Genomic DNA, 23,949 nt, shown 5'->3' with positions numbered 1-23,949 from the left:
GCCGAAGGCGCACTGATGAACAACAAGTGCATAAATCAATCAATCAAAATCAATTCTTTCGGCTGCGGATGGCCAAAACATCGGACTTCGGAGGGCAGATGCGCAACGAGCGGTGGCCCCCGGTGGCACCAACCGTGTTTGCTCGATGATTAAATTGATGTGCCTTTTGTGCTTTGTGACGCTCCGGGAGAAACACACACATTTTTGTGCCAACAACACACTCCAACAGGAGTCAGTGGAACACTTTACAAGCGGAACTTTTTCGGGCGACAGACAGATGGACGGATAACGGCCCGTTCATAGGACGGCCTTACTATTACGGAACGCACCTGTGCCCTCTTGTGACTTGAGGAACCAATCGTACCAGCAAAGCATATTGTGATTTAAGTTTTAAACAAAACGCTACATTCATATACAGAAGGAAACCCGCGGCAAACACTGAACACTATTTAAACACCTCAACCACTATTTAAAACCAAACACCTGCACTCACCCGGGGACACAGTGAGGTACCCGACACTTCTACACCACCCTCAAAAACCCTCATCATCCTTCCGTGTGTGCGCAAAAAGTAGTGTTGTTGCGAGTAGTGCCGAGCATATTCTCTGCGTGTATCTGTGATTCTCTAATAATTCTACTGTTTCGTTTCGTTTTTAGTTCTTACTTTACTGTTCTGTTCCCTTACGTGCATCACGATCAAATAGTAATTCAAGTCAGCGGTCCGAATTTGAATTTCCCGAAAAGCGAAAACAGTGACTCGCGGACAGAGAAGCAAACGAAACGAACGAAGCGAACGATTAGCCGTTGTGAGGTTCTGCTATAAGCAAGCCCCTCTCCACCATCGATCGTGTGAACGATCATCACCCAAATCTTTATCTATTTCGAACGAGTTGTGCGACAAATCTAATTTGTCCACCCCACACACACACACACAAACCGTGTTAGTCAGACAGTGTTTAACACAACTAGTAGTTGCAGCAGTTGCCAAGCAACGGACAACCAACGACAGAGCGCATCACCACCAGTGTCGACGGTGCGTAGGACACTTTCATCAAAGCTCATCCAAGCAACCAGAGCCAACCAGCCAAACATGTTCAACACAAACCTTACGCTTACCGTGCCATCGCTCCTGGTCATGGACGGTGGCACGCCCCGGACGCCGGAGATCCTGAACTCGCTCATGGCCATGACAAGCCCGCTCGAGTACTCGTACCCAGTGAACACCTCACAGGTGAGTGATTTTCGCGTTTTCCATTCGATTCGATCGCCGGTTATCGCCACGACGGCGCTGGAACCATTTAAGAGACTTTAGCTTCATTCTACCGGACGCAGTATCCAAGTTGCTGAGAAAAGCGTTACCTTGAGCACAGTTACCTTACCGTGTCTTCTGGCCCATTCTGGTCGTTTAACGATCAATACATGGATCAGATTGATCATTTGTTGTCGGTAACGATCTGTATTAACGGTTTAGGAGCTAGTGGTACACCACGCCTTTCTGGACGCACCAGACACACCGGAATTGTCTTTTTGTCGAATCGATTTGGTTTTACAGTCGAAGTTGACCTATGATTTTTCTTTTTAGGATTCTCAAAATGAACCCACTTTCCATCCCCAATCTGATGGAGAAATGGCTTCCTTTTGTACCTGGCGAGCAGAATTTCACTTTTGGTTTCCTGTTGTCTTTCGTTCAGTTCATATGGCACCCCTTTTCCAACATTCTGGATCTTTCCCAGAGCCTTCAAACGTTGAGATATGGCGTGAGGGACACCTATGGGTCGCAGGACCCAAGTCTCTAAGAAAAACGGTTTTTGCCCCATTTAGATTGTGTTCCTGACCAAGGTGACCAGACCAACAATTCTGGACCACACTTGTGGCGAGGTCGCGTGTGGTTCCCAAACCTCGACCAGATTTTCCATAATACTTCTCAACAACAAACGTGTTCCCCCCCACATAGAGAGGACCTGCAGCAACCTGCAGCGCTGCGCGGTTGAGTTCTCACCTCTACTGGACGTGCTGCCCATACAATGTAGCTCTCGCCCAAGTCCACCTTAACGAGGGTGGTGCACTAATGACCTGTGGGAGACGAACTGCCGTTAGCGCGTGCCTTTGGTGGGGTTTCACCTTTCATTTGGCACGTTTGGAGTGGACTAGCGCGTGTGTGGAAATGCACACATGTGTCCACGGCCCGGGGAGCGGCCCGGGCTCTCTACTGTAATTCAATCAAATACCGATAAAAATCAGTCAACGAATAAAGTCTAATTTACTAGTTCACCGCCACACCAGCCGTGCATTGTTGCGTGCGATGTGGAGGAGTTCCGCGTCCGGACTGCCGCGAGTCAGCGCGGCTTGCAACACGTTCCTCACGCGCCGCCCAAGTACCGAGTCGGATCTAATCCGACAGTGCAACAATCGGTTAGTTGGCCGGTTGGTGGGTTAGATGAGTTAGTGCCCAAAAAAGACTAGAACGATTACTTGCACTTTCGTCCACTCTTGCGGGGGGAACTCCCAAACGCCTAGACGTCCCGCCGTTCGGACGACAAATGGAATGGCACACACGATGTCTGATGCACTAAATTTGATGCTATCTCTCTTCGGAACCCACGACGAATTTGACATGAATAAATCACAATCATTGTCCGGAGTTGCGTGACCTTCAGTCACTCCGGCCAAGAATTCCTTCCCTGACGAGTGCGCTCCGTCTTTGTTGCTCGTCGGAAAAGTAACACATCCCCCGTCGGTGTGTTTCTAATTCAATCACTCAACCGCTCACGAATGTCTTCAAGGCCCCAGAGGTTCGGAGAGGGTTGTGAATGGTGTGGCATTTAGGTACCGGTGGCGCAGCACTGCTCTGGCCACATGTCGGAGGTCACCAACTGGAATATCTTGATTAAGCTCAAAGGAAATTGCCGCTACCACGGCGGGTGGGGCGGCCACACTCCGCTCGTCATTCCGTCACGTTAATGACTGCCGCCGTCGCCGTCAGTTCTAACCTACTTCCGACGGCACCGTGTGGACCTTAAAGTCTAACTCAACTCCTACACACGGACCCCGTCGTGGAGTTAGTGAAGTTAGTCTATAAATCTTCCTACGCGCGCGCGCGTAATCGCGTGGTGCATGCAACAGTTACCCCTCCCGAGAGCGCGAAGTCATGGGACTACACCAAAACCCATAAGGCCCGGAGGGGTCTGGCGTCTGCAACAGCGCGTTCGCGCGTGTTGCAACCCTTCACACATACACCTGCTGCCGGGGTCTCGTGGGCTGCCGGCGAACACTGTCCGGCGCCATACCGTCCATACAACCCCCGCGAGGCTAAACCGTGGGCACACACAGAAGTGCGTGCATGGCGTCCCATGGACCTAGGATTCCGAAAAAGGGAAGCCCACGACAATGGCCCGACACGAACGAAATAATCAACCGGCGGCGGTGGCGACGGACCCTCCATAACCGTGAGCCTTCGGGGCCGGTCGAGCGACTGGCGCCATCGGTCCGCCGGGTCGAGTCCACAGCGTCGGCAAACCTTCGTCGGCCCAACCTTGTCAGCCTGCGTTATCGACGTCCGACCCGGGAGAAACTTTTTCCCCAGGACGTACGGCACCACACCATGCCCTTCGACAACTTCCGTCTGTGGGCCCGGTGGCGCCTGGCCGGCCCGGCAGAATGCGCGATACTGGCTGGAAACAATGTTGTTTTAGATTTTATTGCCCTCGCAACCTTAGCGCCTTGCATTGATTAGGGCCAACAGGGGCCGGAACTAGAACGGTCTAGAAGTCCACAGGTGTGTTGGCATTCGGAGTGGGGTTAGTTGGTTTAGTTGGATTCTTTCACACCTCCGCGGTCCCGATCCGCGGCATGTCTGGTGGCAGTTTCACGGCATGTGGCGCTCCGCCACAGTGGATTGGAATTACTTCCCTCTCGACCACTTCAATAACTGTTTAGCTCCACTAGTTACGGTGTACATCACCGGACCGGTCCTAATGAACTGCAAAAAGTTCCACTCCACGTCCACGTTTGGTCCGCGCGCTGTAATGACAACTCTAATTGGCACAAGTCACGAAGGAGATAGCAAGCAGGTTGCGCCCCCCGGACAGAAAGGTAATCACTCAATCTGGGTGGAAGATGATCTCGGATCAACTTTTGAAATATTGGGGCGCTCGCTCAGCTCGTGTCCGTAACTTACACGGCAACCTGAAACGACCACAACCGATCGAAGCACAAGACAAGTCTCCCCGAGCTGGCCGGCGTTTCTACTTCGGACTCGGCTCGATGATAGATTTCCCAAAAAGGGCTGCCCATTTCCGGGCTCAGCCAGCGCATCCGGTCCACAACTTCTTCGGACCGGAAGAACCGATTGGCCCGGCTTCGGACCGTGACACACACCGGTCGATCTAAGCGGCCTGATAACGCGTGCGCTGGGTGTGCCCACCGGACCGGGGGAGTTCCCCGGTGTCAACGGCCCCGGCCCCAGAGGGGCGTCTCAGCACACTATCGCCCACTGTGGGGCTTGTACAGTTTTTAGTGTGTTGCTACTTCTTTTGCTTTGTGTTGGTACCGCCGTAGCTGCTGCTATCATTCAAGGTGCCCCGTGGCTTCACGCGCTGATAATAGGCGCGGAGGCCAACGGGGAGCCTCGGAAGACGCACCCAACACCGGCACCGGCGGGGGAAAGCCCAGCCCATCACGGGGCAGACTCTAAAGCAAATAAAACAATACCCTCGCTAATAGCGGCCGGTGATTAATAATTTCTCGCACGAACACTCTCCGCGGTGGCGGTAAACTGTCGTCAGCGTCGTCGGAGATCATTTCCATTGAATGGAGTACCCAGGCCATAGTCGACGACGGTCGTTCCGCCGAGGTGTTGTCGCTGCCGGCGGTGATGGTCGAGCCGATTGAACGCTAACGACGGGGAACCGGGGACTTGTTAGCGCAGTGACGTCGTGGGCGGAAGCTTCGCGAATTCTCGAAAAACTGCCGCGCGGAGTTACGTTTCAGATATTTACCACAAACCTTTCTAGTGGTGCCCTTCCGTGGCAGTTTCTAGTCAGCTGGCATTTTGACAGTTAGTTCTACAAACTTCCACCAATGTGCACTTTGATCTTAGTATTGATCGCTCGGGCACATAATCAGTTCTCAGTTAGTTGCCAAAAAATTTGTCCAGTTCGCAGATAGTTGGCGGCCATCTGTATCTTGACAACCAGCTAACAACTCGCGTGATGCTTCTTTTCTTCCCGCAGACATCACTGAACGACAGCCATTCCAATAGCTCCGATTCCCCGCTGGACTCGCCCGCCAGTCAGCACCATCCGCACCACCAGCAGCAGTCCCACCAGCAGCTTTACCACCACCAAACTCGAAAGACGCCGAGCGTACAACAGGTAAGTGAACTATGGAGCCATATTCGCCCCCTTCCGACGGTCAATATTTCACGGGCTGCGATAAATCAACGTAATTTGCATGTCCTCGTCGAAATATTCCACTTACGGCTGACGGACGGACGGGCCGTGGCAGAAAAGAAAGAGGTGAAAGATGTTTTTGGAGAACCCCACCTAAGTAGGCCACAATGTGTACATTGACACCGGTCAGTTAATTGATGCACGGCAAACAACACGCGACGTCCTGGACACCGTTGGGATTCGAGATTTTTGAATGGACAGGGCACCAATCTTCGGGGTTCTAATACTTTTGTCCGGCCGTCACAAATCCACATCAATTTTTGATATTTAAATCTGTGAAATGATCGTTTTAGCTTCTCCATAAATCGGACCATCCTTCGCCACGCATGATTTATTCGATTCGAACACCCAAAACCGAGCCGCTCGAGTGGGCTACAAATTGTGTGTAGCGTGGCCATGGGGCAATCCGATATGATGGCCAAACGAAATGTGTGCTAAACCCCCGCCCGGGCCCGACGTCCTCTGAATGGTGTCCAATCAGCCCAGGAAATGATCAATTTGCTTCCTATTCGGTCACCGCGAACAGTTAATCGCGATGATAATCGATTCATGCAAATGGAAGGACGGCGATTAATCAGAAGCATATTAAAGCGATTTTTGCATATTTTGTTGCTCACTGCGTCGGCCTGAGATCTCCGTCATGGGGCGCGTGGGCACGTGTGGCAGCGGTATGCCACAAACCCGGCGAAAGACATGCAAAAACCAGTCACCAGCGAAAGAGAGATAGAAATTCTTAAGCCTTATCAACTGTCAAACAGAAGTAACTCTTCTTAATCATCCCCCTGGCAGAGTGTAATAAATTCGAGCGCACGACGATCTGCTTGGCAAGCTTTAATAAGCTTTAATCTCATTGTAAGACGCACATTTCCGGCTTTTTGTGCAACCAGGCAGCTATCCGTTACGCCGCAGGGATCGCGAGTTTCCCCCCAAAAAGCTTCACCGTTAGCGAAAAATTGCATTGGACACTGCTTCGTCGCTACAATTTATGGTCTTCCAGTGTCAAGCGCCTCATCTTACACCGTTCGTTGGTGCTGCTGTCGCGAGATTTTCAACCAAACCGCTGTTTTGGAGGTCATTCATCCGCGCGGATCCGTATTTACTTTTCAGTCTCCCCCAACCAACCAACCGACCGAGCGCCCCGAGCGAACCTGAACCTGATTGACACGACCGCTTCAGGCGCGCACACCATATACGACGCCCACAACGCTCCAGGGACCCCCCCACAACAGCACCGCAGTGGAGTTCTTCGGTGGGTTCCGTCCCCGCCAAGTCGCGTTTGGTGCCCCGGGCACGTCGCGCCACACTTGTACCGCATTTGCATACGGAATCTACGGAATGGAAGACCCGAAATTTCGAAAGTAATGCGTACGTGGCCACGGTTCACGGTGGACCGAGAGAAGAGAGATGAGTTCTCGGGGAGATCGCTCGCCTGATCTTGATCGGTGATATATTTGTTTTCTGCGAGCTTTTTCCTCCTTCGCCTTCGCTCGGTTTGCGAACTGTGAGCGGGTGCCGGAGAGTAATAAGCAAGAAGCCAACAGTCAGAAAAATGGCCGAACACTGCCCCCCGTCGGTACGGGTGCGCAATATGCTTTATGCTTCCCTCCGTGTATGAATAACGTCGTGGTGATTATTTTGTGGGCCTGTTCCGAGCATGAATCTGCTACTTTTTTCCGTTTTTTTACAATACAGTAAGCACGTCCTGGGACCGGGTCCGCCACCGGTAGAGATCGGATCTTTCCAAATCGGACCGGGACACCGGTTGTCGTTGGGGGAATTTTGAATCTCAACCACCGGGACACACCCGTCCAATTATGTACTGTTCCACCACGGTTTCCTGGCGGACCGGATTATGGCAGAGAGTTATGGTTCCATTAGGCTCCCGGTGATCGTGGAGATGCCCTATTTGTTGGTGTCGCCTGCCGCAAAATTTTCAGGCTTCATTTTTCTTGTCCGTGCTTCTGTTCTTGGTACGCGCGTAATAAACGATTGAAATCTTTCATTCACGATTTCGTCTTCCGCGAAAACGAAGCGCGCTAAAATTACGAGAAAAGAAAAATAGATTAGTGACGGCTTAGGAATGTCTCGAATGGTGCTCGATTTTATTGCCCTCAATTAACACACAACAGCGACACGCGGTCGCGATCAAAACCCCAAACGAAATTGTTTACACTTTTTGCCACCGGGTTTTGTCTTTTTCCCGAGGTGAAGGTTGAACGATTTGCACGATATCGTGCCGCTATTTTCGCCGACGACACCGGCGACGGTATCTCGCTGTCACTTTGGCAAATTAAACCACCGGGAAAGCGATGATGGGCACTCGGCAAGCTCCGATCGCAATCGTGATAACACGCGCGCGCGGTCCAACTGGGGAAATGGGGAACGTAAATTGCTTTCGTACAATAATTTACCCGCAAAAAAAAAAGTTAACGAAACGACCCCAATGTGGTTCCCTCCATTGCAGACCCGGTCGCAGCTAATAAAGGAAGGTGTTAAGCTGCTGATACAGAACAAGCGGAAGCACAGCGGTGGAGATTCGAGCGACGGAAACGAGTCCAGCACGCCGCTGCCGAAGGTATCCCGGCGGCGCGAACCGTCCGGCACGGACCAGCGGGAAACGAGCGATGACGACATGGACTCCAAGTCGAGTCCTCGCTCGACTGTCGCCGTAAGTACCCGACCGAAGTCCTCCCCGTGTTTTTTTTTTTTTGGAAAGCAAAATCAAGTTTCTTTCGCCCGCCTAGCTGACACCCGAGGACGAGGATCGACGACGGCGACGTCGGGAGCGGAACAAAATCGCCGCCACCAAGTGTCGTATGAAGAAGCGCGAACGGACGGTCAACCTGATCAACGAGTCGGAAACGCTCGACGCTCAGAACAAGGAGCTCAAGTCGCAGGTCAGCAAACTGGAGTCGGAACGCCGCAAGCTGCTCGAGGTACTGCAGGCACACGGCCCCAAGTGTGTCCACCAGAAGGGCTACCAACCGCTGCCGGCGCTCTCGAGCATTACTAGCAGCAACCGGAACCTGAACGATCTCGGCTATCTCGATCCGAATGCCGGTGCCGAGCAGGGCGCAGCCGAGATCAAATACTCCGAGTGTTTGAAGACGGAAGATGGCGGAAGCGCTCTGCAGAGCTTCGCCAAGCAAGACCCGGACGGGGTGCTGCTTCCACCCGGCTACTGCAAGCTATCGCCCACGGAACCCAACAGCTTTCTGCTCGAGAACGCGACCGCAGAGTTGGCCACCACGGGTGAAACGAACGGAACCGGAACGGGTTTCCTGGCGCGAGGACAAAAGACGGCCTATGCCGGCGTTTCGGTTTCTTCGTCTAGCTCATCGAGCACAAGCAGCACCACGGTCAATCAAACAACCGGCAAGAGCCGCGCGAAACCGGGACCGAAACCCCGCCAGAGCCGTGCCCAGAGCTCGGCGGCACCCAAGGTAACTTCCACGACCGTATCCGCGACGCCGGTGACCACGAACGCAACCTCTCTGAGCAGCCTGCCGTACGTGAGCAAGGGCGGTAACCCGCTGATGACGGCTTCCCTGATGGCCACGACCCCTTCCTCGTCACCTGCATCCCTTCCATCGCCCGTGACGATGTCCTCCTCCTGCTCGTCGGTCAGCGTAAGCAACCCGATCCTTACGCTAACGGCGGCAGCCCACGATACCGACTTCATGCTGAAGAACGAGCTGATCGACACGTCCAGTCCGTACACCACGGTCCAGAGTGCCGATCGGTTCCTGTTCGACGCCACGCTCGATCTGTACAACAACAACGCACACAGTCCCCTGACGGCCGGCCTAAACTGTGGCTCGACGCCTCAGCAACAGCAGCAGCAACAGCAGAACCACCATCTGGCGCAGAACAATGTCACGCTAAACAACAACAATCCAAATCTGGTGAACGAAAACGACAGACTCAACCATCTCAGTGCGATCAAGGACAACACTTCGAACACGCTACTCGAATTCGGCGTCAGCTTCGACGCGCTGAAGCCGGCCACCGTAGATTACCAGCAGCAGCAGCAGCAACAACAGCAGCACCAGGCCACCAACGACATGAACCATCACCACCACCACCATCACCCGCAGCAGCAGCTCCATGGAGCTACGATGCTGGGAGGTGACCCTACGCTCTCGCATCTACTGCATCAGCAACAGCAACATCAAAACCATCAACAACAACAACAACACCAGCATCATCAGCATCAGCAACACCTCCTTCAGCAGCAGCACCAGCTGCAACTCCACCAGCTCCAACAGCAGCATCAACAGCACCAGCAGCAGCTCGTTAGCAACGCACTCGATCTGCTGTGCCCGGTGGCGAACGAGTTCCTGCTGCTCCCCGATGAGGATCCGAGCGAGTTCACCGACCTGGACAGTGGTATCACCGCGTACAACAGCATCAACGGGTGCCTGGCGTGACCCGCGACGTTCGATCTGTAAGGACAACCCCGCCGGGGAGGAGAGAAGACTTGATTAGTTTATCCCTTGCTTTTGGCCTGCTGTACCCACTCTGTACCAACCTTGACACAGTCCCCAACAGGAATACTTAGTCCCCCGCCCGCCACTCAGACACATTAACAAACACATTTCTCAAGACATCACCGCGAAGTTGCCACCAGTGGTGAAGTACCCAGACCGGCGTGCGGCGGGTCCGAATGGTTGTTGAACGGCTGCTCTCCTATTGCTCCCCATGCCACGTCTACTACGATCCCTTCGGTAGCTGACCTTTTGACGGGAGTTTCAATCCAGGGTGGAATGAAATTTATATTGGAGTAAGGGCTGGGCGAAAAAGGGAAACAAACAGTGAACGGAAAGGATGGAAAAAATAGAAACGAAAGCACAAAAGAGACACAGCGAAGGAAACCCGAGGCGGGAGAAACGAGACGAACGGAACGGAGGCGAACAAAGATCGGAAATGCATTCCTTTTTCGAGTGTAAGGTTCAATAATAATCGTATCTCATTTTATATATGACTTTCTATACACCGCTATATACTGAAACGTAATTATTATTATACCTACTACTACTATTACTGTCGTTTAATGTTATCATTATTGTTCTTAACGCTATTTTACTCCTATTATTGAGTACTACTATCATCGTGCCGCTGTGTGCCGATGCTTTTCGGCCTTGCTTCGTTCCTTTTTTTCTCCTTTCCTCGGTTTCTTCATCTGTCAAACGTTTCTTTTGGGTTTTGCTGGCGTTTGCAGGTTTCTGTTTAGCTACTTCTTTTTTGCGGCCCCACTCCCGGAATGGGGGGGCACACTCTTTAGCACCCGCGGGCTAATTTTTGTCACCCGCCACCCCCGGGGGAACAAAATAGCACCCTTCCCCGGGGTGGGTTTACGCCATTTTGGTTTCGAGAAGTTCGTTTTGTCGCGTGTTTTGCGAAAGGAAGTTCCGCTCAGCTCGGCTTTTTCAATGCAAGTGAGACTTTTGGGGCAAGGCGCAGTAGGCGCGCTTCGGTGTTGTGTGAGAGGCGCCCAATAAAGGTGGAACGAACACAAAAAAAAAACGAGGCAATGCGAGTTGCCATTTGTTGTTGTGGGGAACCTTCTCACAGCCTGCTAATGTTATGGCTGCGGTTGGTGCCTGTGGTGCTGCCCGCTGCGTACAGCGGCGCTTTCGCGGCCATTCCGATTCCGGTTCAGCGGCACATTGGACGGGAAGAGTAAATTCATTAATTAAATTACCATTTAGCAGGAGAGACCGCGCCGAGAGACGCCGAGCCCCATACACGGAACGGAGGTGGTGTCCCACACTACACAGCAGCACCAAACTGGCCTACTTGATGGTATTTTGCGAACAGGGATTAAAACCATTTTTGGGACCCTCCCGCCCCATTATGGGGATTATTTCGATGGGGAATAAGTCTGATTGATGGTGAGCGATGACGATGAGTTTTGGCGCGCGATCGGCAGCGGCGAACAAAAAATCGATCACTTCTGGCGCGTTCTACCAAAACCGCAACATTCCATCCGTGAGCAGAGCGTACCACGCGAAGGAGATTGGTTGCATCTTTCGGATACACGATCAGGTGAGGTGCAGTGAGACGAGGAACAGATCGGCGATCGACCTGGCGAAGGCAACTGCATACACATTATACATTAAGCTACTCTTTATGAGACGATACGATCTATGCCATACACCACCCCATTTATTGACCATGCCAAACGATGACCAATGGAATGTTGCTAAAATCATGCTCCCCAAACCATTATACTCTCTAGTTTGTTCTCCGTTTCTTTAAAAAAAACCAGGTTTGAGGTTTGAGAAACTGAGATCGCGTTCTTTTCGTCCGCTGGGACCTTTTGGGGTACGATTATATCCACTCAATGTAGAGAGCCAACGGAAAGTTACCGACCGTTTTTTGATCAAGTATTGGCAGCGCCACATCACACATACCGGATAGTTACCAGACCAGGTAGTAGATTTGCAGCTGCAAGAAGCATAATATTTATTTGCGGGTAAGCGCAGGCCATAAGCATACGAGAGATGTAGAGTGTTGCACAAGCTGCTGCTTTAACGATTTACGGGTGCCATAATGCTAGAAGAATGTTTCTTTTCTTCAAATACTTTTTGCTAACGAGTCAGAGTCAGAGTGTTAGTGTTATTGCGTTTCTTTTCCTGGGACGTTCCCGATCTTTAAGAGTTAAGAAGTCGAGACCTTTCAGATTTTTGTTTCGTAAGTGCACAAGAGTGTCTCGCTGAATAATCATAGGTTAGTTTGGGTGATCAGCATTTGCCCGGCGCAATCGTTTGATGTCAGGAATTTTTTCAATTCGTTTTGATGGTTGTATTGTCCCCAAAAACTGGCTCCATTTCGATGGCAGACGTCATTCGTTTTACCATGGCGTTACCGTGGCTGAGAGCATGATTTCTACGCTATAGATTTGTATTTAAATTATTATTGCATATTATATGTTTAAAACACCCGAAAGCCTAAGCTTCGCCCAACATCTGTTCCTCGTGCTCACCCGATCGTGGATCCGGGATGCATCGTGGGTAGCAACGGGGGCAAGGACCTGCCTGCGGAACAACACCATTCGAACCCAAACTGGTAATCGCTGTTGGCCATCGCCATCACACACAAGTAGCAAGACATCACACGACGGTTAGGGGTGAATGCGATAGAGCGCGACCAATTTAGTATAAGGTAACATTCGATTTATTAATCATTAATACCGAAAGCTTACTGTGACATACTGTAGTGTTAGGGATACGGCAAGATGAAGGGAGCAAGAATTATAGCAGAGCACGGCCGCGAACAAACAATCAGAGCGTGATCGGGCGAACAAGTATGATCGTAGTGCGTTGCACACTGTCATGAGTATATATTATATATATTTATAAATTAACATTATTGAAGCTTACATTATTGTCGTTAAAAGCTAAAAAGATGAAAAAAAAGTAACAAAAACAACTAATCACGCGCAATCGCATCCGACACGAAATGGGTAGTGCGTTTTGTGTAAAGGCGTTTTGTTTTTCTGTTTAAGCTCTCTGATCACAGCTGCAGATCAGGAGGGAATCAGCGTTGAAGCGCTCGTACACTCAAACTTTCGGTGGACAGGAACAGGAGGCCCCAAAAAGCTTGCACACACCGGACCGAAAGGACTGACAGCACCTCCACTGGAATGCCTTAATTTTCCAAATCATGGTTATAAAGTTTTACACGCTTAGCTTCACGTGTTTTGCGGCTGAAAGCTACTGACCAGCCAGCGGAGGGCGAGGTTTAGTGGAACAACACGAAGGCAAAACGCGTGAAGCTAGAAAGGAAAGTTCCGCTGCTGCCACGTAATTGCGCCAAATGTCGCAAAATATGCCTTACAATTGATAGGATTTCAGCGCTTGAGCGTGGAGGGGCGAAATTGGCGCGAATATTTAGAGGGGAAAAAATACTAGAGAAACTGAATAACCAATCAACACTGGTTCAAATGCCTTCCTATTTCGAAGAATAGGTTATTATGCATGTTACTAGTTGTGTCTTGTTTTTTCTAATAAAACCAGAAAGACCACCAGCACCAGCAAAAAAAATCGAGAGAAAAACAGACAAAACAAAACATATTAACATTCGGTATATTACACAGATCGTTAAGGCTTAGTGTGTAGTGATGGTAGTGTACCGTGTACCGGGTTTTTTGTATCTACCAGGCAGAGCAGTAGAGTATGTGTACGAGAACACCCCAACCAGGAGGGAACCAACCAAGACGGCTTTATTGTTGCTTTTAATGCACACGATCGCAACGACGGCTTCATTTTGGCGAGCGCAAATGAAATTTGAAAAACAAGTATAAAGTGTGATATAAAAACGGAACCGAAAGCAGGGCCGCGAATGTGCAAATCAAAACGATGATGAACTTCCGGTTAGGAAATCTGACCGAAAGACAAAATGCAAATGAACGCAGTGTCTTATTGAGAGTAAGGAAACTCCCGTTTTTTTTTAATCGAGCCTAGGATAAGTGTGGCAGTAGTGTTGGCACAGGGGCGTTTCACGCGAACAATCAAAACTAAGCGAAGCGAACAATAACGATCTCCAGTTTTCATTTCTATACACATCGATATTAGGATTTGGCCTTTTCGTCAACGCTTTCCAGCCACCACCGGCCACCGGGGCTTCACAATCAATGGTGAACGCCGTAGCGCCCTAGCGAATACGAAACAAAGATACGAACAGTTTAGTGGTGTCCAATAATTGTTGCATATAGAGTATACCCACAGCGAACTATGTGAAAACAAAAGTACCGAATGAATAATTTATCTACTTTGTACCTGCCTGTTGGCCTCGATGTTGTTGTCTGCGAATGCGCGAACCAGATGACGATAGAGAACCCGATCCCCGTGTGGAAATCTCCTTATTTACTAATTTCGAGCGCTATACGCTGAGCAAATGCAAACTAAGTACACCCGTTACGAAGCCGTGTTTAAATGTGTTTGATAAAACTGCCCGAAAACTCCTAAACCGAAGGGCATAAAATATAAAGAATAGGAAAATAGGAAAACGAAAATGCATCACCCTGTCACTGAATGCTCTCACATAATCGTCCTGGGTCCGCAACCCATAGCCAGGGTTGATCACACCGAACATCCATCAAAAATGTCACTATCATCGACTACTATGTTGTTAAAAAAAAAAAAACGGTTCACTACAAGCACGCTTCCCGTTCGCTAGCACTCAAAACTTTAGCCGGCGGATAAAGGAAGCCGGGCGACGATATTTAAATGATGATATTCCAAATTACTGGTCCAAATGCTTCCACCCAATAAAAGCACAAAAACAGAAAAAAGAAAATTCAAGCAAAAGAGACGTTAGGATTACTCGATGTAAGCGTGCAAAACGCGGTGGCTTATCACCCGATGGCGTTAACTGTGCGGCAACTGCGGTAACATCACATTCATTCATCTGGCCTGGCCGCGATGGAAGTCGGTGAAACATTAACCTAACCATCCATCGCAAACCAGCAAACCATCGCCGGAGAAACCGCTAAGCGAACCGACGATGGCGATGTTTTTGCGAACGATCGTAGCAACCTTCATGCCAACACCGTAAAATGTTTCTTTTGCAAAAATGACAAACGAAAACCGTGGGAACAAGTGTGTTCCCGTGAGCGATACACGAACGGCAGTGTCGAAAGTGGTAAAAACGATGAATGAAAATATAAAACAGCATCAGACTAAATGTGTCCGTATTATGTTCGATCATTTTTATTCGCGTCTGCTTCCTCTCCGAAATTACCCTTCCCTTTCTCGGACGTTTCAGCTCGGAGGTTGACTTTATGGTCACGGAAAAACTTTACCAAACTTCCGTGCGCGAGACCGTATCGGTCGGTGTAAACCATTCGCTCGGTGATCCACATCGGGAGCTTCCGCCGGATGCGCACACCGGAGCAGTACCTGGCATCCAACAGCACTACCGCCGCATAATCGCGGATGTGTCGCACCGCACGGCCGATACACTGGTTGACCGCTTTCATGCACAGATTTTCGTAATACTCACTGCCGGCCGACGACGGACCCTGCGTTAGCGTCCGATCGAGATACCGCATCCGTTCCGCCAGCTCCGGGTTGGTTCGATTCGGATAAGGCATTCCGACCACCACCACGCAACGGCCCAGTTCGTCGGAAAAGTTTAACCCCTCACTCAGCTTGCCGCCTACGACGCTAAACAGCAGCGCACCGGCGGCCGACTTGGCCGCCAGCCCGTAGTCGGCCAGTGTCTGCTCAACCTGCCCGGTGCTGCGTGGCTCACGGAACATTCGCTTCCGTGCCTCCAACCGTGCCCGGTTGCCCGACGCTTCAAGCCTTTTCCAAAATTGGTCCAGATATTCGTACGAACTAAAGAACACCACCACACCGTGCGGCACGATGGAACACAGATTGATGAGCGTGGACTGCAGTTCGTCGAGCTGAATGGAAGGACGGACAATGAAGACCAGCGCCACCATGAGTGGAAAAAATCAGAATGATCAAAACTCACGAGTTGCGGACACTGCCGGTTGGCGTAGTTGAAGAGAAACTCCTTGCCCGTCGGACCACGGGCCAGTGCGATCGGCCGGACCGCATCCAGCGGCACAACGTGCGGATAACTTTTGATCGTTACGCGCTCGGGACAGTTGCGAAAAATCTGTTCAGTCAGTTCCTCCGTCGGTTGCATCGTGCCTCCGGCCAGTACGAGCTGTACGAACAAATCCTGGTTAAGTCAATCAAACGTAGTTCTAATCCGCTGGAAGCTATTACCGATCGGCAGCTCTGCACAATCTCTTCGAATCGAGCGCCCGGATTCAGCAAGAGATACTTCATGCACGACCGGGATGGATCTTTGGGGTCAAACGTTAGCAGTACGCGCCCATCGCCACCAGCGTCCTCGATGAAGCACTCGAGGAAGGCGATCAACGGCCGAATAGCGTTCGCCGTCGGTGGCTGTGGCGCAGATGTGGCACCATTTTCCTGTTCGGAAGCTGCCACTTCCGCCACTCTGTCCCCGGTCGTCGATTTTCCCCGGCGGCCCTTCTGTTTGGACGACATTTTGCGTTCCTTTTCCTCTTCGAGTGTTTTCAACAGAGACTTTAAGCCGCTCGTGATCGCTTTCGATGATCCACCCACTTTTGGGCGACCCGCCAAGGGGCCACTTGCTTGGGCCAATAGTTGCGCCGGAGGAGCACTCTGCGCATAGCCGTGCACCTTCTGGGCCAGCCGCGATCGCTCACAGAACGAAAGAATATCTACGAGATCCAGGTTAAAGATGTCACTGTCAAGCAGAAGATCGTGCGTGGCGATCATACGGGATGATCGCCCTGCTTCTGCGGATTTCGAGTCGCAAGAGAGCAACCCTTCCAGCCGTGTGGCCACGAATATTAGCTGATTGATGCGGAGCAGGTTTTTCGATGTAAAGCGTGCAAAGTAACGCGCTTTGTAGGCCGCAAGTTGCGTCTTCACATGCTGCAGCTGCCCCCGACTCAGCTCCTGGCTGTGTATGGCCGCGATCGTGTCGAGCAAATTGTGCGCCTCGTCGATGATGAGAACCGAATCGCGCAGATCAATGCCGGACTGCTGACGGGTGCGCCGGTGTAGGATCAGCTGATACGGAACCATCAGCACCTGGGCGTCCGGTATTGCCGCGCGTGAAGCATAATATGGACATGCCTTTTCCCGTTTGCCTGCCTTCACTAGGTCTTCAATGTCGGGCACTTCGAACAAGGTGCCGTTCTTCAGTCCCTCGATCGCCCGTTGGTTGTAAAAGGGACAGCTTTGGGCGACCTTGCGGCGCTTCTTGGATCCTCCCGCTTCTTTGCTGTCCGATCTACCTTTGCCACCCTTCTTCTGGAGCTCCAAACAACGCTCGTTAATAAGGCTGTTGCTCTTCAGTTTGCGCACCTCCGGATTGATGCAAAGACTTTGCCGTGAAGCCAACGACATCAAACGCAGATCCGCGACATGTTGCGTTCCTTTCACCTCGCCTACCACCTGAGACAGTTGGGAGTGTGTCCGGCTGCAAAATATCACCTGAACCGGTCGGTATCGTTCCGCGTCCACTTCGTGCCGGTTTGACTCCAACTCTTCGTCACTTCCTCCGCTGTCGTCTGCGAGGAGAAACTCATCCTCATCGAGGATCACATCCTGATGCGCGATATCCTGCCTCAGCACACCGTCGCTTGCTGCGTCCTTGGCCGTTATCCAATGCTTCTTCAACAGCACAGCTTTATCTTTCATCGCCACCAAACGCTTCCTGTACTCTTCCACCGCGCTGCGAAAGTGCTGCAACTCATCGAGTTCCTTCCGCCGTCCCATGACGTTGTACTGTCCCGTAATCCAATCACTCGATGCCTCATTATCTTTCTCCAAAGCGGCAATGTCCTTTCGCAGGCCATCGATCTTGGTGCACAGTTCCTCATCCACCGCCCGTTCGTAGTCCTTGAGCCACGATAGGGAGCCGCACGTTAAACTGAGCGATTTGCCGGTTCCGGTCGGACTCTCGAAAATACCGATCCCCGCGTTGCTCAGCACGGTGTAGAGACTTTTCATCAGATCCAACTGTATGTCGTACGGTGGAAATGGAAACGCAAACTCTGCCCCTGTTTCGGGACACTTTAGCTGCTTTGTCGGTTTGAACGGAGCCATTTTGCGTGCGGAGTTTATTTCACAATCAACACCGTCTCCTAGTATCACATAACAAACACCCGTTCGCGGTAAAAATCCTACATTTTGAGCCGGTTTTCCTCGCTATTCGATCCGATTTGGATGTTATTGTGTACCCGTCGGAACAGTTTCGCGCGCAAAATGCATTTGACAGCACACTGCGTTACATGCGTAACGGTGTAACGCACGATGGAAGCGACCTCACTCGGCCATTCTTGGAACTGACAACTGTCATCACGCATGTTTTGGCTTCACCAATCAATCGCAGCAACATAACAATGGCAGCCGGTCCGATTGCGGAGCGTAATCAAGGTAAATATCTCGTACAATAGAGAACCGATTCGATCCGTCGTTAGCTTAACTCGTTTCGCGAATGCTATTCTTGTGCGCAAAGAAAAGCAATAATGGAAGCCCCTTCACAGCGCGCGCGTTTCGAGTCGAGGATAACTCATTGTTTACGTTTTCGTTGCAGATGCCACCATCTACGTCGGTGGGTTGGATGATAAAGCGACGGAAACGCTGCTGTGGGAGCTGTTCGTGCAGAGTGGCCCCGTAGTGAACGTGCACATGCCGAAGGATCGCGTTACGCAGATGCACCAGGGGTACGGGTTTGTGGAGTTTCTGGGCGAAGAGGACGCGGACTATGCGATCAAAATCATGAACATGATCAAGCTGTACGGTAAGCCGATCCGCGTGAACAAAGCGTCGGCACACCAGAAGAGCCTCGATGTGGGCGCCAACATCTTCATCGGCAACCTCGACCTGGAGGTGGACGAGAAGCTCCTGTACGACACGTTCTCCGCGTTTGGTGTGATCCTGCAGACGCCCAAGATTATGCGTGACCCCGAGACGGGCAACTCGAAGGGGTTCGCGTTCATCAACTTTGCCAGCTTCGAAGCGTCGGATGCGGCCATGGACGCGATGAACGGACAGTATCTCTGCAATCGACCCATCTCCGTGTCGTACGCGTTCAAGAAGGACTCGAAGGGCGAACGGCACGGATCGGCCGCCGAGCGTCTGCTGGCGGCGCAGAATCCCCTGTCCCACGCGGATCGTCCGCATCAACTGTTCGCCGACGCTCCGGTGCCCCCGTCGATGCACCCGGGCATGATGGGCGGGCATCCGATGATGCCACCACCGCTGATGGCACCTCCGCCGCCGCCCTCGAACCCGTCCGCCGTGTTACCGCAGCCACCGGTGATGCCACCGCCACCGCAGGCTCCGGCCGGTTACGGTGTCCCGGGAGCGATTCCACCTCCACCGCTGCCACCTCCGATGGGTGTGCAACCGCAACCGCCACTTCCGGCCGCACCGATGGGCATTCCGCCACCACCGAGGATGATTCCTCCGCCACCGTGGCAGCAACCGACGGGTGCCCCATTGCCACCGGCACCGGTTGGGGTGCCAGCACCACCACCAGCCCCGTCGGCCCCATTTCCTCCACCGCCACCGGCATTCCCGCCTTCCATGGGCCAACCGGGGGCCTTCCCTCCACCGCCACCAGTGCCGGGAGCACCGCGACCTCCGCCACCCGGCTCAGCCCGACCTCCGCAGCCACCTCCACCCCAGATGCCCGGGTTCCCACCTCGCCCACCACCGATCGGAGCATTCCCACCCCAGCCCCGTCTTCCTCCGCCACCACCAACGAACAACTACAACCCCGAAGGCTACGGTGGCTACTAAACTACTACGCAACACACAGGAATCGAACACTCGCGGATCTTCTATCTTCTTCTTACGCCAACCCCGTTTCGCGCGGTGGCGCCATGTATTCCTTTTTGTCGCTCCGCTGGTACATTCAAATAATAATACAAAATAGAAAATAATAAAATGGAATATCAATACCATTTCGCGCGCGCCCACCACATATCGTACGCCCGTTTTTTGTGTCTATTTTCCTAACCCATCCGTGGCCATGGTCCACGTAATGTCTCCCTTTTAAAACGAGAGGTGTCCCACACGCGTCTCGCACGCTTTGCGAAACCTCCCTTCACGATTGATTAGTACCCCCTGCGCGTGTTCTCTCCCGGAACATGCCCCCCACATACACACACGCACACACTCAAACGCACACCGACATACAGGACAGTCGCTCGACACACAAATACACGCGCACATGCAAGAAAGGAGATCTGTAACTAAGAGCATCGTCTGCGGGAGACGATTGATTGGCAGATTCAACACGGCGACGACCGCGACCGCGACCGGGTATTACCACTTCGATCGTTTCGACCAGTCCTTCGGTGTCCAGTGGAGACACTTGGAGTCGATGCGAATCTTCCGCTTGTCCATGGCCTTCTTATGCTGATCGATCGTCTCCTTGTTGATGCAGATGATGTACTGGCCCTTGTAGTAGTTGATTAGATTCAGTATCTGCAGCGTCGAGATGACGTCCTCCTTCTTTATACTGGTGAGCTCACAGATCTCACTGCAAATCGCGGGAAAAACGGGGTCAGATTAAGCCAAAGCCACCCAAAGGATCCAAACCCCGGACCCGGACCTACTTTATCGTGATTTGTGGCTTTTCGTTGTCTCCGGTCGGTTTCTGGAGAATTAGTATTTCTAGTATCGTCTGCGCCCAGTAGCTGCGGTACGACAGTAACCCTAAGTCGGACAGTGGCTTCTCCGGTGAACCCGTTTTACCCTCGAATTTCGATAATTCGTAACCTGGAACGGGAAAACAACAACGGAGATTCCGTGTTACGGCGTTTCGCGAGATTTCGTTGTGTTTCGTGGCGGCCTTACTAAATTCTATCAGTAGCTTTCCGTAGCCCTTGCGCTGGTACGGTGGAATCGTCAGTATACACGCCACGTTGTAGTCTTCGGTGCTTTCCTTTTCCTTCGAAAAGTACCCGACGATGTGGAACCCGCTCGCGTCGTACTCCGTCATCACGTAGAACAGAAACGGGTCCGTGTCGTAGTAGAGCGTTTTGTGGTCGAGGAACAGCTTCGCGAGCAGGCAGAGGTTTTGGGCGTAACTTTTGTTCTTCCGCCCGTCGATCTCGAAGAAGCTGATCGTGGCCTTCCGGTAGATCTCGTTGCCGGGCGGGTGCCGCAGGTTGCACTTTTTCGTGTGGCGCTCCAAACACTTGCGGCTCTTTCGGTACTTGAGGCAGAACTCGCAGATGTAGATGCACGACATCGTGCACATCTCCTGCGGGTACGGTGCGAAGTACCACGGTTTGATCCGGTGCCTCCCGAGCTCGATCAGCTGCACGTTCTTCATGCGTGTCACCACGTCGTCGTGGTGCGCCACCATACTGCCCGATTGGCGGGGCGTCGGCGTCAACGGTACGTCCTCGGAGTCCTCGTTTTCGGTGGAAACCGCCTTCCGCTTGCGGCTAATCTTTTTCTGCAGCGCAGCCTCGAGCACCGCGCCACCGTTCACGTTCACGATCTCGGGCGTTTGCACCGGGCTGGGCGGACGGGACAGACTGAGGGCGGGTGGTAATCGTTTCGGTGTCGTGACGCCCGTATTCTGTCCGGTCGTCATGCCATCTTTGCGCGGGAACTGCACCTTCCGCATATCGAGATACTCTTCCGTCACCCACTCGTCTAACCGTTTGTTAACTGAAACGAACCAACAGGGGCCCGGTGAATCCGGTGCTCCGGGATCCGGGAGTGCACGCCCCGCGCCCCATACTCACAGTCTACATAATGTACGTAGTAATAGCATTTCTTGTCCGAGCCCTCCCGTATGCTTATTATTTCCGCTAGTGGCCAATCGTTCGTTCCGCTCATCCGCACCGGCAACCGGCAGCCTTCGACCAGTGACGACTGCAACAGAGAGGGGATTTTAAAATAAAAGCGTTAAGGGCAAGTGATTGCGGTCAGTTTCATCTCGCGTGCGCTCAACGTCCGGTCGTTCGGTGGAATCGAAATCCGAACGAAACTGTTTCCCCGCCATCGGACACAGTGCAGGACAACAGCAGCAGCGGGAAGCGCATTGTTTACATCCATCGACGACTGGACGGGAACGCTCCGCTCGGGGCCACGGACACGACGGGCATCATTATTCCACCGTGCAATCGGTGCCCCACTTACCGCCGAGTCGTAAATCGTCTGCGCCGCGTCTTCGGAATCCATTTTTCTGTGAATATTTCGCTGAAAAACAATCCCAAAACGCCCCGCAAGAGCCGCAGTTTGTACTTTTTGCTGTATTTTGTTTTGACAGTTCGCGTCCGCGAACGGGTTTTGACAACAAGCGCGTCGCCGAGAGCAGTGCTGCCAGTTGTGACAGTTTTCCTCCGGACTCGTACCGAACGCCGAGGGTGAGCCGAAAAGTATTCATTGTAAACACGATTTCTTTGGTATTAAAATTACACTTACGAAAAATTACCGTTTGCAATAGAAATGAATTGTTGAATAAGTAGAATTAATCCTTAGACAGTTTCAATTTGAAATTGGAACCATTTCGAACGGTTACCCCAAATAAAGAAGCTGCCCAGCAAGTATTCTCAAAATATCGCTTTATTATATTTTTAATCGCTAGTCGCCGTCGCCGAAAAAATAAAACATGTTCTGCGTCGTGTAGTGCAAAATTGGAAGAGAGCGACCAACAGCATTCTTCACTCACGACAAATGTTCGCTCCCTTCCGACCACAAAGTACCATAATTTCTGCGACGTTGAGCCATTCATCTTCCGCACACCGTTGAGACAGTAGTCCAAATCATAGTCATAACTTTACGCCCGCCTTGTCCGCCTGTTGACCTGTTTTTAATGCTTGTTCTATGTTGTCGCTTCACTCTCAAACACGGACCATTGAGCGGATACGGATTTTTTGGGGGGAGTTTTCTTTTATTTAACAAAAATCGCTTTCGCTATTCGCTCTCTACCCAAAACCGTGCCAGCCAACCGCGCGAGCTGTGGCCATAACGAACCCTACCAGTCAAGGATTATGAAATGTTAACAAAAAAAAAATAGAAGCATTCGAAAACCATAATATACAGAAAAATCAGAACGAAAAAAAAACGGGAACGCGGGGCGGACCACCAACAAAACAACCTTTCTTACAGCCCCGTGTTTCCGCTGGCACAACGAGCCGCGAACAACGAGACAATCGAGCAAACAAATATTCGATACAATTCTACCAACGGGACCATTCTGCCGTCGCGAGGTCACCGTGCCGTGCCACATCCTAGTTCGTGCGCGGGCGAATTAAGAAGAAGGAACATCGTAAAGCACGCCGAGCCACTCAGGCAGTCGCGCGCGCATTTTACGCGCTTCCTGTAAGCTTGACGCTTGAGAGAAGTCACCCGCACAGGCCCCGTTGGCCCCGTTCCTGCTCCGTGTCAGATTAGAGGAAAATTAGTTCTATTTTCTTTTCTTTTCCGACTATTGCTTTCTGCTGTTACACCGGGGTCGCCGGGTGGCGTCGGGTGGCCACCCAGCAAAGTTCGCGCGTTCGCGGATCGTAGCGGGCCGGAGAGATTCGCGAACGCGTCGCTCGTTTGCTCGGTGACCCTCTCGCTCTGTCTCTCTCTCTCTTTCGCTCTGTCTGTCATCCATCTCGCGCATCGTTTGTCGCCGCCGTCCCGACCCGCGTATCGAATTCCTTACACATTTATGCTAAAAATATAGCTACAAACCCCTCGATCATGATCATCACACGGCATCACGCGTGTCGGTGCGGAGCGGTGCTGCTACTCTATTCCTGTTCGGCTTTCTTTTTCGCGCCCAGTGTTCTTCGTCTCGCGGCCCGACTTCGTCTAGCGACACCGGCACCCCGGCGGCGCTTGATTTATTCTACCTCTCCGACCGCATGGCACGGCTATTAAAGATGAAAAATCGTATTAAAAATCTCTAAACACCTAAATCCACCGGACACCGCTCGGTTCGTCGACGCATTCCG

General features: G+C 51.9%; 4 protein-coding genes across 5 annotated transcripts; 2 read left to right on the top strand and 2 right to left on the bottom strand.

The window, feature by feature from the left end:
* Positions 1 to 1,090: 1,090 nt before the first annotated feature.
* On the top strand, positions 1,091 to 9,880 carry LOC128273792 (activating transcription factor 3). Its single transcript, XM_053011832.1, has 4 exons — positions 1,091 to 1,231; positions 5,232 to 5,372; positions 7,915 to 8,118; positions 8,195 to 9,880. Exons 1-4 carry the CDS (start codon positions 1,091 to 1,093, stop codon positions 9,878 to 9,880), a joined length of 2,172 nt encoding a protein of 723 aa, XP_052867792.1.
* Positions 9,881 to 14,085: 4,205 nt separating this feature from the next.
* On the bottom strand, positions 14,086 to 18,079 carry LOC128275226 (ATP-dependent DNA helicase DDX11). The gene is made up of 5 exons (XM_053013649.1): positions 16,199 to 18,079; positions 15,939 to 16,136; positions 15,198 to 15,867; positions 14,227 to 14,259; positions 14,086 to 14,108 (listed from the first exon to the last, which is right to left on the bottom strand). The coding sequence occupies exons 1-5, from the start codon at positions 18,077 to 18,079 to the stop codon at positions 14,086 to 14,088; spliced, it is 2,805 nt and encodes a 934-aa protein (XP_052869609.1).
* A 296-nt stretch (positions 18,080 to 18,375) lies between these two features.
* LOC128272313 (splicing factor 3B subunit 4) lies at positions 18,376 to 19,939 on the top strand. 2 transcript variants are annotated; one of them, XM_053010099.1, is made up of 3 exons: positions 18,376 to 18,409; positions 18,570 to 19,568; positions 19,611 to 19,939. In XM_053010099.1, exons 1-3 carry the CDS (start codon positions 18,376 to 18,378, stop codon positions 19,778 to 19,780), a joined length of 1,203 nt encoding a protein of 400 aa, XP_052866059.1. In that variant the 3' UTR covers positions 19,781 to 19,939. The 2 variants fall into 2 exon arrangements, with proteins under 2 accessions (XP_052866059.1, XP_052866058.1); XM_053010098.1 differs by having other exon boundaries at positions 18,570 to 19,939.
* A 368-nt stretch (positions 19,940 to 20,307) lies between these two features.
* Positions 20,308 to 22,244, bottom strand: LOC128272831 (histone acetyltransferase Tip60). The gene is made up of 5 exons (XM_053010713.1): positions 22,142 to 22,244; positions 21,745 to 21,874; positions 20,843 to 21,667; positions 20,602 to 20,764; positions 20,308 to 20,525 (listed from the first exon to the last, which is right to left on the bottom strand). Exons 1-5 carry the CDS (start codon positions 22,181 to 22,183, stop codon positions 20,309 to 20,311), a joined length of 1,377 nt encoding a protein of 458 aa, XP_052866673.1. The 5' UTR covers positions 22,184 to 22,244; the 3' UTR covers position 20,308.
* Between the last annotated feature and the right edge of the window lie 1,705 nt (positions 22,245 to 23,949).

The sequence above is a fragment of the Anopheles cruzii genome, chromosome 3 (assembly GCF_943734635.1).
Source record: "Anopheles cruzii chromosome 3, idAnoCruzAS_RS32_06, whole genome shotgun sequence".
In the NCBI taxonomy this organism is placed as follows: Eukaryota; Metazoa; Arthropoda; class Insecta; order Diptera; family Culicidae; genus Anopheles; species Anopheles cruzii.
This window is presented reverse-complemented; position numbering and strand designations above follow the sequence as displayed.

Coding starts and splice junctions, on each gene's coding strand:
- LOC128273792 (XM_053011832.1), top strand. CDS start 1,091: ATGTTCAACACAAACCTTACGCTTACCGTGCCATCGCTCCTGGTCATG. Junction 1,232..5,231: donor ACCCAGTGAACACCTCACAG/GTGAGTGATTTT, acceptor TTCTTCCCGCAG/ACATCACTGAACGACAGCCA. Junction 5,373..7,914: donor AGACGCCGAGCGTACAACAG/GTAAGTGAACTA, acceptor CCTCCATTGCAG/ACCCGGTCGCAGCTAATAAA.
- LOC128275226 (XM_053013649.1), bottom strand. CDS start 18,079: ATGGCTCCGTTCAAACCGACAAAGCAGCTAAAGTGTCCCGAAACAGGG. Junction 16,137..16,198: donor TTGTGCAGAGCTGCCGATCG/GTAATAGCTTCC, acceptor TTGTTCGTACAG/CTCGTACTGGCCGGAGGCAC. Junction 14,109..14,226: donor GGCCAACAGGCAGGTACAAA/GTAGATAAATTA, acceptor CGTATTCGCTAG/GGCGCTACGGCGTTCACCAT.
- LOC128272313 (XM_053010098.1), top strand. CDS start 18,376: ATGGCAGCCGGTCCGATTGCGGAGCGTAATCAAG. Junction 18,410..18,569: donor GATTGCGGAGCGTAATCAAG/GTAAATATCTCG, acceptor TTTTCGTTGCAG/ATGCCACCATCTACGTCGGT.
- LOC128272831 (XM_053010713.1), bottom strand. CDS start 22,183: ATGGATTCCGAAGACGCGGCGCAGACGATTTACGACTCGGCG. Junction 21,668..21,744: donor CTACGTACATTATGTAGACT/GTGAGTATGGGG, acceptor GGTTCGTTTCAG/TTAACAAACGGTTAGACGAG. Junction 20,765..20,842: donor AAAGCTACTGATAGAATTTA/GTAAGGCCGCCA, acceptor TTCCCGTTCCAG/GTTACGAATTATCGAAATTC.